The 17,146-nt window shown below is 44.4% G+C and overlaps 1 protein-coding gene across 1 annotated transcript in view; it reads left to right on the plus strand.

The window, feature by feature from the left end:
• The first annotated feature begins 331 nt into the window (after nucleotides 1-331).
• LOC120913115 (TSC22 domain family protein 3-like) overlaps nucleotides 332-17,146 on the plus strand; it is an 85,598-nt gene continuing 68,783 nt past the window's right edge. Inside the window, exon 1 of the mRNA XM_040322829.1 lies at nucleotides 332-812. Coding sequence (XP_040178763.1) covers nucleotides 511-812 — 302 coding nt within the window. The 5' untranslated portion in view covers nucleotides 332-510. The remainder of the gene's footprint in view (nucleotides 813-17,146) is intronic.

The raw sequence follows: 17,146 nt of genomic DNA on the forward strand, positions 1-17,146 counted from the left end.
CATTTTGGGGGGTTGTGTATGTAGAAATATTTAGTGAGAGGACATTTTGGGGGCTGTGTTTGTAGAAACAGTCAGTGAGAGGACATTTTGGGGGCTGTGTATGTATGACTATTTAGTGATAAGACATATTGGAGGCAATGGGTGAAGAAACATTCGGTGGTGACAGGACATTTTGGAGGCTGTGGTAATGACATAGCCGGAGTTCCTGTGTTGTTATATAAAGTCACCTCAGAGAATGTTGCTGTCAGTGGAGGACACACACACCTCACAGAGGGGGAGGACATTGTGAGGAGGACACTCCGCCCTATATAAGCTCTGTCACCTCAGAGGGAGACTCCATCCCTCATATCTCCTCAGAGTAGTCGGTATCTTCTCTCACACACACACGACAGCCTGTGTCCCTCATTTCACCTCACAGCCCCGGCCTCAGTCACATCGTCCTTCCCTCATATAACCTCAGAAGGAGCCTCTCTCGCCTCACACTCAGCCTGACAGAACTTTTCTCCCGCCATGTCTGAGGCGGCTCTCCGCTCTCCCATCGGCCTGGACTGCTGCAGCTGCTGCCTGGACCTCGCCAACCGGGCAGAGCCGGAGGACAACAACAACCCGGCCAGCCCGACCTCCCCCGCCGGCCATTTGCGAGCCCTGAGGGAGCGGCTGGAGGTGCTGGAGGACCCGGACCGACTGAACCGGATGATGAGACAGGACTCCCTGGAGCCGGTCCTCCGGGACCCCAACTACCTGCTGGACCAGGGACTATGCGACGGGACCATCGACCAGACCATGCTGTCCATCCTCCTCTTCTTCCACAGGTGGGTCCCCCTTCTTCTCCTCTTTCATGAACTTTTTTATGAGTGTAGACAGGTCCTCTTTACTCACATAGCAATGGCTGAAAGGCCTGGTATCCAATCTGCAGCCCCCGGGGCCCCCGCAGTCTAATAAACCGAACAAAAAAATCCAGTCGGTAGACCAACTACTTCGAATTTTAAATTTTTTTTATATAGTACGGTTGGTTTCCTTTTTCGAGATCAAAAAAGACAAATTTTGCGTCAATACGATTTTTCTAAACGTTTGTGGGTCAGCCTTTTCGAAACATTTTTTTTTAGATTTTACGTGAAATCGATTGGAAAAAAGACGACGTTTGATGTTGAAGACTATCGGAGGAAAGTTGAAACTGAACAAAAAAATTGAATTCGATTTATTTTTATAGTTTTTTTTTTTTTTTTTCCGAAAAATGAACACGACGGAAAGTTAGTTTCATTCAAACAATTTTCTAAAAATGTGTGGGTCAGTCGTAGAAGTGAAATTGATCTGAAAATAAAAGATGACGTTTGGTGAAGACGATCGGAGGAATGTTGGAAATTTTCCAATACAGCGATTGGGTTATCAAATGTTGAGTTTTTGATAGAATTTTGGGGATACGCTAACATTTGGGGAACCACGATTTACATGAACGTTCTTAGGACAATTTTTTTTCAGAAAAATCGAATGTTGTTCAAAAGTATTTCAAAGATTTCAGCTGGCCGCAGACGCTAAGAAAAATAGAAACGATAGGTCGATATCGTGTTCCATACGCCCGACTTTCCTTATTTTTTAGCTTTAAATATTATTATTATTATAGATTTTTTGATCCGAGTAAAACTTTAGGCACATTACTGGGCTGCATTCACACTATAGCGTGTACTGAATCGCAGCGTTTTGTCCCGCGAATTGTGGCGGCAAATAGCAGCGTTTTGTACCGCGATTCGCGGCGACAAAACGCCGCGATTGTGAATGCAGCCTGTGACCCCCTCTATGGAGATGGTTCACATCTCCTAGCCGAACACCGAAAGACGCCTGAAAAAAAGGTCCGGGACCTTTTTTCAGGCGTCCGGCGTCCGGCGTGGAGATGTGAACCATCTCCATAGAGGGCAATGCTAAAGCATCCCTCTGGCGTGTCGGGGCGGCAGCGGCGTTCACACTACAGGCGTATATACGCCTAGGTTTTAACTTCTTTCTCTTGACACTACTCATGCCTAGAAAAACTGTTTGTTCGAATAAAACTTGACCATTTATTTTCCATGAAGAATTGGATATGGATAGTTGAATTGAACACTTTGTTATAAAATCAATCGATTTGTTCAATTCTCTTGAATTTTTGTTCAATATTCTGCCCATCTAAAGACCGATATGTGCAGTCAGCAGCCGCCGCCGCTGATTACAAATTGCCAGATTCTCAAAGAAGCGCCTATCTTTAGGCGGGCGTAGCGTATCTCAGATACACTACGCCGCCGTAACTTAGAGCGGCAGGTCCCTTATTCACAGGGCCAGATTCACATAGAATCAGCGGCGGCGTAGTGTAAGCCATTTACACCACGCCACCGCAACTTACTGTAGCAAGTCCCGTATTCTCCAAGCACTTGCTTCGTAATTTGCGGCGGCGTAGTGTAAATGGCCCGGCGTATGGCCGCGTAATTCAAAGGGGGCGGCTTGTATTCAAATTAAGCGCGCCCCCGCGCCGATCGAACTGCGCATGCGCCGGGCGGAAAAATAGCCCAGTGCGCATGCTCCAGCTCACGACGGAAAACGTAAAGTCGTATTCGCGGACGACTTAGTAAAACGACGTAACCGACGGAAAAAGACGACGCTGACCCGACGCCATACTTAACATGGCATAAGGCGGACTGGCGTAAGGTTACCCCTCATATAGCAGGGGTAACCTTACTCTTACAGAAACGACGTTAACGTCGACGACGCGGCGCAAATTCGTTCGGGAATCGGCGTATCAGGCTCATTTGCATAGTCAAATGAGAACTGAACGTAACCGCCACCTAGCGACCAGCGTCGAATTACATCTAAGATCCGACGGTGTAAGTGACTTACACCTGTCGGATCTACGCCGTATCTATGCGAAAATAATTCTAGGAATCATACGCATAGATACCCGGGGCCAAAAACAGAGATACGACGGTGTTTCCTGAGATACACCGTTGTATCTCTTCTGAGAATCTGGCCCAGAAAGAACTTGCGCTCTAAGTTACGGCGGCGTAGTGTAAATGGGCCGGCGTAAGCCCACCTAATTCAAACTAGGCTGGTAGGGGGATGTGTTGTATGTAAATGATTCGTGACCCCACGTAAATGACGTGCTTAACGAACGGCGCATGCGCGCGCATGCTCAGTATCACGTCGAATTTTCAACGTAAATTACGCCCGCTCAATGCTTAGTCTACGTGAACGTAACCTACGCCCAGCCCCATTCACGGACGACTTACGCAAACGACGTAAAATATGACGCTGTTTGGACGTTTCCGACGTCCATACCTAACATGACTTACCCCTGCTTTATGAGGGGTAACTTTACGCCGGTCAGACGCCTTACGTAAACGACGTATCTTGATACGCCGGGCGCACGTACGTTCGTGAGTAGGCGTATCTACCTCATTTGCATATTCAACGCAGAAATATACGGAAGCGCCCCTAGCGGCCAGCGGAAATATGCACCCCAAGATACGACGGCGTAGGAGACTTACGCCGCTCGTATCTAGGCAAAATTCATGCGTAACTGATTCTAAGAATCAGGCGCATAGATACGACGGCGCACATTCGGACTTACAACGGCAGACGTGGAGTTACGCCGTCGTAAGTCCTTTGTGAATCTGGGCCAAAGTGTTTACATGTCGGCCCTGAATGACCACCGGTGTCCTAGAACCTAAGACGATGGCGGTCGGGGTCTATCAGTAGTGTATAGTCAGCGGCTACACATTCTACTTATCTAAGGAGTGATATGTAAATGCCAGTAATGGACAGTCATCAGCGCTTTCTGCCGCTGATTAAACGGTGTTTACATGAATGGCCGCTGGCGTCCTAGAACCTAATGTGCTTGGTGGTCGGGGCCTATCATCCATGTACAGTCAGCAGCTACACATTCTGCCCATCTAAGGAGTGGTGTGTAAATACCAGCGATGTGCAGTAAGCAGCGTCTGCCGCCACCGATTGCACAAGAGTGATGTTTACAGGTCGGCCTAAATGGCTGCCGGCATCCTAGACCCTAATGCGCTTGGCGGTCGGGCCTATCAATGGCGTGTAATCAGCAGCTACATATTGTTGATATGTAGGTTTGTTCAGAGGGGACGCTGACGCCCGTCCTTCATGCAGGCTCTCTTTGTAATTGCGCCTGCATCGGCCCCAGGCTGCATGCAGGCAGCTGGTGAAGGTGCATGCAGGCGCAGTGGCTGCACGGACACAGATGCATGTAACCGCATATCAAAATGTGATAGGTGTGCAGGAGCAAGTGCGTGGATCTGAATGTTCGCTGTCTGCGTGCAGATCTGTGTACCCGCTCCTGCCTGCAGTCAAATTGTGACATTAAAGGAGTTGTAAAGGAATATTTTTTTTTTGCCTAAAATTAATGTCTGCAAGGTAGACAGACAGAATAGTGTAATGATTCTGTTAAAAAACGAGTAAATACCTAATAAATTCCTTCATCTATATCACCTCCGGCGTTCTAGTTTCTGTTCTCTCATTCACTTCCTGGTTTGCATCGCTCGTTTATGTAAGAACTACATTTCCCAGTATGAATTGCGGCACGCCCAGTAATTCACACCTCTTTGAGGTCTCTAACACGTAGAGAGCGTCCTGCCACACAGATGTAGTTCCCAGGAGGGGGCGAGCACGTTGCTGACCACCGCAGTAAAGCCTCCCATCACGGTGGTCAGTAACAATCAGACAAGCAGGAAGTGAACAGAACATAGAAGAAATAGAGCAACTTCTGAGCAAAAACGAACAATGAGGAAGTGAAAAGAGGAATGTCTGCTAATTATTTGTAATATTATTTTTAATTAAAAAAATTATAATAAAAATAGTAAATAATAATTAAATACTAGTAATATTAAAAATGTTGTTAATATAAATTCCGTACTATCATTATTATTATTATTATTATTATTATTATTATTATTAATAATAATAATATTGTTATTATGTTGTTTTTCCATTATTATTTCTTAAAATAAAATTATTATTATTATTATTATTATTATTATTATTATAAGAAATAATAATGGAAAAACATAAACATAATAACAATATTATTATTATTAATAATAATAATAATAATAATAATAATAATTAATAATAAATATTTCCACTACTAATGATAATCATAATAAATAAAATAAAATTAATCATAATAAATATAATAATAATAATTTTATTATGATTATCATTAGTAGTGGAAATATTTATTATTAATTATTATTATTATTATTTTTTTTTTTGAAAGGTGTTTATAAGTTTTGCAGTTAAGCATAGAATCCACAGTATAATACAAAAAAAGAATACATGAAAAGAAAAAGGGGGGGGGGGGGGGTAACAGGGGACTGACTATACATTGCCTAGGTGTGTGTGTGTGTGTGTGTGTGTGTGTATATATATATATATATATATATATATATATATATATATATATTTATTAATATTATTATTATTATTCTTTACTTATTATTATTATTATTTATTTTATTTCTATAATTATTAGTTTTCGGATCATGTGACAGCCAATCCCGGACGTCACATGCTCTTAAGCCCCACCCTGTCTCCCGGCGTCATGAACTTCCTAATATTAATTGTTTATTATTATTATTCATTAATAATTTTATTATTAACTTATTTATTATGATTATCATTAGTAGAAGAAATATTCATTAGTAGAAGAAATATTCATTATTTATTATTATTATTTTTATTCATTACTTGGTATTATTATTACTATTAGTATTTATATTATTATGATTATTATTAGTAGTAGAAGTATTTATTTTATTATTATTATTCAGGATTTATATAGCGCCAATAGTGTGCTCAGCGCTTTACAATATACATGGAGACAGTACATAAGAGGGCCTTGCTCATAAGAGCTTACAATCTAAAAGTCTATGCAGCCGCTTGCGTTTGCGGTCCCCTCTGTAGGCTGCCCGCGCACAGCCTGGGGCAGACGCAATAACAAAGGATGGGTGTCGGCGCTCGTCTGAATGCAGCTTTATGTGTCAGCCAATAGGATCCATGCACGCTCTACCCTTCCGATGCATGTAAGCGCACACAAACGTTACATACAGAGAACTAATATCACAGAATCTTGCTGCCAGTGTTGTGAAATATCCCCCCCCCCCCCCCCCCAGCTTTATATATCAGCAGCTGGGCAGCGTTATAGGTTAGTAAATATAATAAACGATTGTGACAACTGATCTCTGCCGGTTCTGACCTTCGAAGAAGAAAACGTTTTACAGCTGTCAGGCCCCCGTGCTTGCGATCGGCAGATAAGAACGGTGTCTTCAGGACATGTTATGAAACAGAATGACAGCGTGATATGGGATAAGACGGCGTTTATGTTAAGCGATCGATCAAAAAAAAAAGTAAACTATGTTGTGAAGAGGAGGTGCTCTCCGCACGTGTCGTGTAGAGGAGGTAATCCTCCAGGTGTAATAAGGGATCATAAGATCAAAGAGGGATTACAGATGATGGAGACTTTGTCAGGTTGTACCGATCCTTCCTATTGCAGGTTCACTATGCAGGAGCCAGAACATCCAGCTAAAGTGCAACTGCTGAGGGGTCCTTAACCTGAAGTCCATGGAAGGGTCTCAAGGGGGGGGGAGGGTGTGCGTGAGGGTATTCACTTTCATCAGAGGGGGGGGGGGTTCATGACTCAAAAAGGTGAAAATGATAATTTCTCGTAGGTGGAGTTTGGTAGGTGGAGTCACCCTCTGGTTTCTAACATCTCCTGGGAGGGGGAGATTTGTGGCAATGTGCCGATGACTTGGCGTTAAGGTTCCCCTATCGAGATGGTTCCTGTAAGGACTGCGCAGGCGCAATCCTTGCCAACGAAAATCTCCGAACCTCGGCCGGCATCCAGGCTCAATCCTTAACATCCCCGTGGATTGGAGGATGTTAAAAAAAGAGCCAGGAGGCCGAGCGAAGCGAGGACGTGAGGCCGACTGGCCACTTTCCTCGAATTCCACGTCGCCCTGGATGCCGGCCGAGGTTCGGAGATTTCCGTCGGCAAGGATTGCGCCTGCCCAGTCCTTACAGGAACCATCTCGATAGCCGGAACCATATCGTCAGATCACCGGCCCTGTTGAAATTCCTGGCTTTGTTCCCAGCCACTGTGAAATGTTGGGTGTTTGTCAACCTTGCAGCTCCGGCCTGAACTTTTTAGGAAAGAAGCCATGAAGTGGAACTTTTACACAGAAGTCTATCTCTAGCTCTAGCTCCATCCGCCTAGCAGAGTTGGAACATTCTAGGAAAAGTTTTTTGTTGTGGGGCCCTTTTAGGCGAGACGCGAGCGTGGTTTAGAGATTTCCACCGCTGCTGTCTCCTGGGAAATGCATATCGTAAGTCTCAGAAGGCAGGCTTAGGCCCCTTTCACATTGGGGCGGGAGGCGCGGTGGCGGTAAGACGCCGCTAAAAATACCGGCGATATACCGCCGGGATTGCGGCGGGAATCGCCCGCTAGCGGTGCGGTATTAACCCCCGCTAGCGGCCGATAAAGAGTTAATACCGCCCGCAATGCGCCTCTGCAGAGGCGCATTGTGGGCGGTATTGCCGCGGTTTCCCATTGTTTTAAATGGGAAGGAGCGGTGAAGGAGCGGTATACATGCCGCTCCTCTCACCGCTCCAAAGATGCTGCTTGCAAGAGATTTTTTTCTCTCCCGCCAGCGCATCGCCTCAGTGTGAAAGCCCTCCGGCTTTCACATTGAGTAGGCAGTGAAGGAGTTTTTCAGGCGGTATAGTAGCGCTATTTTTAGTGCTGTACCGCCTGAAAAACTCCTCAGTGTGAAAGGGGTCTTAGTAAGGGAAGCACGCTTGTTGTAAGATCTTACATTGGTGGTCAGTGGGAAGAATATTCCTTACATTGGTGATCAGTGGGAAGAATGTTCCTTACATTGGTGATCAGTGGGAAGAATGTCCCTTACATTGGTGATCAGTGAGAAGAATGTTCCTTACATTGGTGATCAGTGAGAAGAATGTTCCTTACATTGGTGATCAGTGAGAAGAATGTTCCTTACATTGGTGATCAGTGGGAAGAATGTCCCTTACATTGGTGATCAGTGGGAAGAATGTCCCTTACATTGGTGATCAGTGGGAAGAATGTCCCTTACATTGGTGATCAGTGGGAAGAATGTCCCTTACATTGGTGATCAGTGAGAAGAATGTTCCTTACATTGGTGATCAGTGAGAAGAATGTCCCTTACATTGGTGATCAGTGAGAAGAATGTCCCTTACATTGGTGATCAGTGAGAAGAATGTTCCTTACATTGGTGATCAGTGAGAAGAATGTTCCTTACATTGGTGATCAGTGAGAAGAATGTCCCTTACATTGGTGATCAGTGGGAAGAATGTTCCTTACATTGGTGATCAGTGAGAAGAATGTTCCTTACATTGGTGATCAGTGAGAAGAATGTCCCTTACATTGGTGATCAGTGGGAAGAATGTTCCTTACATTGGTGATCAGTGGGAAGAATGTTACTTACATTGGTGATCAGTGGGAAGAATGTTCCTTACATTGGTGATCAGTGAGAAGAATGTTCCTTACATTGGTGATCAGTGGGAAGAATGTTCCTTACATTGGTGATCAGTGTGAAGAATGTTCCTTACATTGGTGATCAGTGAGAAGAATGTTCCTTACATTGGTGATCAGTGAGAAGAATGTTCCTTACATTGGTGATCAGTGGGAAGAATGTTCCTTACATTGGTGATCAGTGTGAAGAATGTTCCTTACATTGGTGATCAGTGGGAAGAATGTTCCTTACATTGGTGATCAGTGGGAAGAATGTTCCTTACATTGGTGATCAGTGGGAAGAATGTTCCTTACATTGGTGATCAGTGGGAAGAATGTTCCTTACATTGGTGGTCAGTGAGAAGAATGTCCCTTACATTGGTGATCAGTGGGAAGAATGTTCCTTACATTGGTGATCAGTGAGAAGAATGTTCCTTACATTGGTGATCAGTGGGAAGAATGTTCCTTACATTGGTGATCAGTGGGGAAAAATGTCCCTTACCATTCGTGGAACCCTGGTTGATGAGGCGGGTTTACAACATTGGATGAGAGTTTAATAAACCTTCTGTCCGAAGTACTTTAATGAATATAATGACGTCCACCCTTCCTGAACATGAACTCTACATGACGTAGTCACTGGACATAATAACCATTGTTAGGCTGATAACATGCTGTTACCAATTCCTTCCACGATAATAATTACTGACAATTGTATGTAACTAGCAAACTAGCAATATTACTACAAATGCTGTACTTTTTTAATGAAATATGTGATAGAGAAAAAAAATTGTGAGTGCACCCTGAACAAATGTTAAACGTGTCACATTTTTACCTTACATTAACACAACTTTATTTATTTTGCGAGGGGTTCGCTTGTTGAGGAATTGAATATGTTAATTTAAAGAGGAACTCCACTTTTGATGAGAAAAAAACATTCCCCTCTGGTTGATCTTTGTACATTTCAAGGATTTTAACAAAGTTTGCTGCAGATTCTGACCTTATTTTCTGAAAAAAAAAGCTGTTTTTGTGAACCCACCCCACAGAAATGTCCTGCCTGTGTAATTGACTCACTGATTTCACAAGAATTATGCAGTGGGAATCACAAGATACATGTCAGTCTGTGGGCACCCCCTGCATTAAAAAAAGCATTCTTTGGGAAAAATCCCATGTAAAGGGATGCAGACCCTGCCACTTTCCTCATTTATAACCATGCAAGTGCAGCAGCTGAGAAGGGGAGAAGAGCGGACGTGTGTCTTCCCTCCCCTCTACCCGGCGGCACCTAACATGGGCAAGTGGAGCCTGGGATACATAGAGGGAGGGGAAGGAGGGGCGCGCGTGGGGAGTGTGGAGCATTAAGGGCGGCAGCCCAGGCGCCAGGTTGAAATTTCTTGTCGTTATGGCGACCTGATGCCTGGGGTTTGTCGAGCCCTGCTTTAAGCTATTTATTGTTCCCCTTCTTACGTTACCGAACTCTTTTATGCCGCATACACACCATAGTTTTTCCTGACGTTCAAAAACCCGTCGTTTTCCACAACGTGATTCCTCTCCAGCCTGACTTGCATACACACGTTCATGCAAAAAAACATCCGACAAAAGCGCGGTGACGTACAACGGGACTATAAAGGGGAAGTTCCTTTCAAATGGCGCCACCCTTTGGGCTGCATACTTGATTCTGAGCATGCACGTTTTTTTTCCCCCTCTGAAAAGCATACACACAACTGTTTTTCGCAAAGAGAAAAAGACTGACGGGAAACACGGCGAGAAAAAAGAGCTGGTTTCAAATTTTTTGCGGGCAGTTTTTTCGTCGAGAAAACTGCTAGGGTGCATACACATGACCGGTTTTCTCGATCAATATAGAAAAGGGCAGTTTTCTCGTTGTGAAAAAATGTCGTGTGTACGAGGCATAAGATAGCAGCTGTGAAAACTGTGTAAAAATCCACTTTATCTTTTTTGGGTATCTCTTATCAAATTTTTTTTCTTATTGGCTGCTGACATTATTAGTATTTTTTTTTTATTATATAATAATTCTTTTTTTTAACTGACCTCAGGCTAAAAGGAATTTTAAATTGTAAAAAATTGTATTTGTGTATTTGGTGTATTTATAATACTGGGAAGTTAGATAACTGTTTATATAACAATTGCTTGCTGTTAAAAATAAACTCAGCGTTTAGTTTGGAGTTGCTGTTATCGCCGTGTTTATTAGTTCATGCAGCGAGGGACCTGCCTAATCAAGTCGCTTAATAGCCGATGTGTAAATACTTTTGCTATACACGGCTGCATTGTGACCTACCTTTTGGCTTGGCCGCCCCTGCGCTAATCTGTGGGTTTGAGACTGATAGGCTTGGAATGCACACGGCGTGTTCCAGCCTCTTAAACCTTGGCGCAATAATAATACTGGGCTGAGAGACAATAACTGTTCGGCTCCTTGTTTTGGGCGTCAGTGTGGCGTCTGAAAAGCAGTATGTACATCGCCGCTGTCCTTGCGGATAGAAGTTAGCATTTTATTGCCGACGATGTATGGCCTGTATTTACTAATACTGTACCAAATACATGCATGTTAATGATACGTTTCATTTAACTGCTTGCCGACCAGCCGCTGCAGTTTTACGGCGGCAGGTCGGCTCTGCTGGGCGAGATCACGTAGATCTACGTCATCTCTCCCAGCAGCCAATATGGGCACGCGCCCCCGCTCGCGTGCCCGGCGGTCGCTCGTTACAGAGCAAGAACCGGGAGCTCTGTGTGTAAACACACAGCTCCCGGTCCTGTCAGGGGAGAAATGCCTGACCGTCTGTTCATACAATGTATGAACAGCGATCTGTCATTTCCCCTAGTGAGTCCACCCCCCCTACAGTTAGAACACACCCAGGGAACATACTTAACCCCTTCCCCGCCCCCTAGTGTTAACCCCTTCCCTGCCAGTGGCATTTTTATAGTAATCAATGCATTTTTATAGCACTGATCGCTATAAAAAAGCCAATGGTCCCAAAAATCGCTGATCGCCGCCATTACTAGTAAAAAAAAAATATTAATAAAAATGCCATAAAACTACCCCCTATTTTGTAGACGCTATAACTTGTGCAAACCAATCAAACGCTTATTGCGTTTTTTTTTTTTTTTAACGAAAAATATGTAGAAGAATACGTATCGGCCTAAACTGAGGAAAAAAATTGTTTTTTTATATTTATATTTTTGGGGGATATTTATTATAGCAAAAAGTAAAAAATATTCATTGTTTTCAAAATTGTCGCTCTATTTTTGTTTATAGCGCAAAAACTAAAAATCGCAGAGGTGATCAAATGCCACCAAAAGAAAGCTCTATTTGTGGGGAAAAAAGGACACCAATTTTGTTTGAGAGCCACGTCGCACGACCGCACAATTGTCAGTTAAAGCGACGCAGTGCCAAATCGCAGAAAGTGCTCTGGTCTTTGACCAGCAATATGGTCCGGGGCTTAAGTGGTTACATTTTGCAAACACGGACAGAAACCGTATATAAACTATACGCAATTGCGCAAAAAAACATAAGTAAAAACATTCCACTTTAAGAGGAAAAACGTGCATCCCAGCATTAGACACCTTTTAGAATGACACGTGTAAGTTGTATAAAAGGTGTTGTTCATAGGACAGAACATATACCTGTCCTCCAAGTTTTAAAATTTGTATTTATCTGTATGAAAATGTGTTAACTGAATATACTCTAACTCCGTCATCTCACTCACCTCTTTTATTATTTCACTTACACTCCTCTGTAATTTTCTCCTCCTTCCTTCTCACATCACTGCGTAAAGTGGGAGGGCTAACGTCATGCAGGAACAGTGCTACAGCCTCATTGGCTGGAATCTCAGAAACTGGCATTGCCACACAGCCATTCAGTGGCGCGAAGACTGAGCCGGGTTTTGCGCACTATGACGTGAGGTGATGGGCAGTGCAGATGGCAGGTCTCTCCCATACCAGCCGGCCGGACAAAGCCAAACATCCCTGGCGGTGCTCAAATTAATGGCTGCTCGACCCATGCAGCCATTACTTTGACATGTTATCACTGAGCCATCGTCCCACCAGTACACTTCCGATAGCCAGTACATGCCTGCCCCCTTGTCTCTACCCTGTCCTACTTCAGAACACTGTCCCTTGTCTCTGCCCCTGACCTACCTCTGGTCACTCTCCCTTGTTTCCGCTCCTGACCTACCTCTGAACACTGCCCCTTGTCTCTACCCCGATCTACCTCTGAGCACTGTCCCTTGTCTCTGTCCCTGACCTACCTCTGAGCACTGTCCCTTGTCTCTGTCCCTGACCTACCTCTGAGCACTGTCCCTTGTCTCTGCTCCTGACCTACCTCTGAGCGCTGTCCCTTGTCTCTGCTCCTGACCTACCTCTGAGCGCTGTCCCTTGTCTCTGCTCCTGACCTACCTCTGAGCACTGTCCCTTGTCTCTGCTCCTGACCTACCTCTGAGCACTGTCCCTTGTCTCTGCTCCTGACCTACCTCTGAGCACTGTCCCTTGTCTCTGCTCCTGACCTACCTCTGAGCACTGTCCCTTGTCTCTGCTCCTGACCTACCTCTGAGCACTGTCCCTTGTCTTTGCTCCTGACTTACTTCTGAGCAGTGTCCCTTATCTCTGTTCCTGACCTACCTCTGAGCACTGTCCCTTGTCTCTGTCCCTGACCTACCTCTGAGCACTGTGCCTTGTCTCCGTCCCTGACCTACCTCTAAATACTGTCCCTTGTCTCTTCTCCTGACCTATCTCTGAGCACTGTCCCTTGTCTCTGCTCCTGACCTACCTCTGAGCACTGTCCCTTGTCTCTCTGTCCCTGACCTACCTCTGAGCACTGTGCCTTGTCTCCGTCCCTGACCTACCTCTAAATACAGTCCCTTGTCTCTTCTCCTGACCTACCTCCTGAGCACTGTCCCTAGTCTCTGCTCCTGACCTACCTCTGAGCAAGGTCCCTTGTCTCTGCCCCTGACCTACCTCTGAGCACTTCCCCTTGTCTATTTCTCCCACTGATACCAATATCGGGACACTATTTCTCCCATTGATACCAATGATGGGGCATTGCTTACCCCCACTGACGCTTGGACATTTTCTGCATCCCCTGTATCCACAGTCTGGCACCCCCAAGGCCTAAAGAACAGTAAACTGGCCCTTTGTTTAGAAAGTTTGGAGCTCCCTGTTTATACAAGTAGATCCAACAAATGATCCCCCCACCACCAATAAACCCGAGAACTGAGCGATCACATGACCGCTGATTGCTCAGTTCTCGGGTCCGCTCACTGACGGTCAGTCACTGCTCTCTGCTCTCTGCTCTGCCCTTCAATCGGTCAATGGAGCCCTGGGCAGGAGTAGCGGCGGGAGCGGCTGGCTCAGGCTCTCAGCCAGTTGCTGATAAGGAAGCAGGGCTTATTCTGACATTATTGTCGGGATGTTCTCAGAGGCTGGAGCAGGTCTATGACGTCAGCTGACAGTGGACTTTGGCCTGCTGTCAGCTGATTCTGGGTCACAGGGGTTGCAGAAATACATGCACTCTTGTGACCCACGTGAGAAGTATGGCCAAACAAACTTTTGGCCGTACTTCTCTTTTAACATAACTAAATGGCTACATTAATATGAAAAAATTAATACAAATTTAAATATAAATGATTGAAATCTCTTGATCCCGCAAAGGACAACAGAAGCATTTAGCTGAATAGACTTCCGGGTGTGTTCACCTCCTTATCAACAATACTTGCTGCTTGAGAGATCATTGATGCTTATCGATGTCTCCAATAGAAAAGTTCCCAAATTCACATGTTTCAGTCCACGGACGGATCTTCTTCTCCGTCATCAATGGAAATTATTGTGCATATTCGGGCCCGGCATGCTGGACCCTGCGGGCTGAAAGCTACAGTTAGGTCTTTGATTTTTTTTTTGAAAACCCACATTTAAAGAGGTTGTCTGTTTGTCATCTTCACTTTTTTGGGAACATCTTGTGGATTACTCAGTTTCCCAGTAACTATCATAAATGGCATTATCTTCAGTCATTCAATCATACCGATGTCATAAAAAGCATTCATTTATTTATGACTACTATGAGAAAAGCTGTCAATTGATCTTCAGAGTTATACTCTACACCCACCATTTTTTTCGTATTTAACCACTTAAGACCCGGACCAAAATGCAGCTAAAGGACCTGGCCCCTTTTTGCGATTCGGCACTGCGTCGCTTTAACTGACAATTGCGCGGTCGTGCGACGTGGCTCCTAAACAAAATTGGCGTCCTTTTTTTCCCCCACAAATAGAGCTTTCTTTTGGTGGTATTTGATCACCTCTGCGGGTTTTATTTTTTGCGCTATAAACAAAAATAGAGCGACAATTTTGAAAAAAATGCAATATTTTTTACTTTTTGCTATAATAAATATCCCCCAAAAATATATAAAAAAACTTTAATTTTTTACTCAGTTTAGGCCGATACATATTATTCCTATTTTTGATTAAAAAAAATCGCAATAAGCGTTTATCGGTTGGTTTGCGCAAAATTTATAGCGTTTACAAAATATAGGGGATAGTTTAATTGCATTTTTTTTTTTTTTTTTTTTGCTAGTAATGGCGGCGATCAGCGATTTCTTTTCTCATGACTGCGACACTATGGCAGACATATCGGACAATTTTGACACATTTTTGGGACCATTGTCATTTTCACAGCAAAAAATGCATTTAAAATGCATTGTTTATTGTGAAAATGACAGTTGCAGTTTGGGAGTTAACCACAGGGGGCGCTGATGGGGTTATGTGTTCCCTGAAGTGTGTTTACAACTGTAGGGGGGGGGGGGGGGGGGGCTGTAGGTGTGACATCATCGATTGTATCCCCCTATAAAAGGGATGACACGATCGATGCAGCTACCACAGTGAAGAATATCAGGCTTTGGTGAGATATTAGGGGTCTTAACAGACCTCTGACATCTCCCCTTTGAGACAGGGAAAGGGACTAAGGACACATGTTCCCCTGTCCCTTTCTCAGAAAATGAAAGGAGAGAAGACAGCGTCTTCTCTTCATTCATAAACTGAAACATTGTAAACACAGGTTACGATGTTTCAGTTATGTGAATGGACAGAGTCAGTGATCACTGACTGTCCATTCGGAGCAGTAAGGAGCCGGATTTACCGCCTCCTACCCCGCTCTCCATCCTGACAATTCCAGGGGTTGGAGGAGCAGCACGGAAGGGGAGAGATACAAGGTGGGATACACGGTGGGAGAGAGAAACACGGCGGGGGACATGGAGGGAGGGAGGGAGACAGACTGCAGCAAAACGGAGGGGGGCTGGAGGAGGACACGGGACAGTCAGCGGTGATCGTGTGTGGGGGAGTTACAAGCACCGATCACCGCTGATTTTAAAGCAGCTGAAAGCCGCGCGGGGGGAGGCGTGTAGAGAGAAGCGGAGAAATTACTTTTAAATCTATACAGTGGTGATCGGTGCTTGTAACTTCCCCACACACTGATCACCGCCGACAGTACAAGTATCGGGTGAAGCATCAGGAGCATTTGCCCGAGTACAAGTACTCGGGCAAATGCTTGGTATCGGTCCCGATAACGATACTAGTATCGGTATCGGGAAAACCCTAATAATTTTCTTTCCACTTCACAATTATGTGCCACTTTGTGTTGGTCTATCACATAAAATCCCAATAAAATACATTTACGTTTTTGGTTGACATGACAACATGTGGAAAATTTCAAGGGGTGTGAATACTTTTTCAAGGCACTGTATCTTAATAAGAGTATTAAAATCGAACCTATTAAATTTTTTATTTGTTTCCCTTAAAGCAATTGAACATCCTGCACATCCGCTTTAACCCACGCCATTGTTTAATGACTGATGGCATTGGAATGGATGGAGACGGTTACATTTTCGTGTCCAAACAAACAGCAGGTGTCTGTGAACTTGTAAAGACAAGTTCAGACAGATCAAGACATCGTGTAAAGTGACCCGTGGAATGACAGGTCACATTACACTGCATGGGATTCATGAACTCTTATTTTTTTGCTCATAACAAGACAGAACCTTTTTTAAGACACTCTCTGGCCTGGTATGTTTGAATCTGATGCCTTAAAGTAACTGTTGCCCAAAACATTTGCCCCCCTATAAAAGCAGACATAAGCATACTCATGTCACTTCTTTACTTTGTTCAAGTAATGTGGTCTCTGTCAGAATCTTTAGCATTAGACTCTTCTGGAACTATTGAATACATGAGTCCTCTTTCGCAGGCTGTGGTTCCATCCTCCCACTCTGTGTCCAGAAGTGATGTAGGGGTTGGAGGATGAAACCATGGGGCACGGCTGGGGACACCGGACTCTGACACTCCCAGAAGTGTCAAATGCTAAAGATTCTATGTGGGTTACAACACTGAAGCAGAGTCCATTGATGGACTTGGCCATTTTAAGAGGGACTGGCTGCGATTTAATCCATCTAAGGGCAGGCTGATTATACCCAAGTCGATCCATCGGTCGACTATGGGTACAACCAACCTGTTGAATTTTTAGCATGCGATTACTTCTGGCAGCTATAGAGGGCTAGCAGTAATCATTGTATTCTGCCAGCCAGGAAGGCTGCCACTCCGTCGGCACAATAAAATAGCACTACGGGAGGCA

The sequence above is a fragment of the Rana temporaria genome, chromosome 9 (assembly GCF_905171775.1).
Source record: "Rana temporaria chromosome 9, aRanTem1.1, whole genome shotgun sequence".
In the NCBI taxonomy this organism is placed as follows: domain Eukaryota; kingdom Metazoa; phylum Chordata; class Amphibia; order Anura; family Ranidae; genus Rana; species Rana temporaria.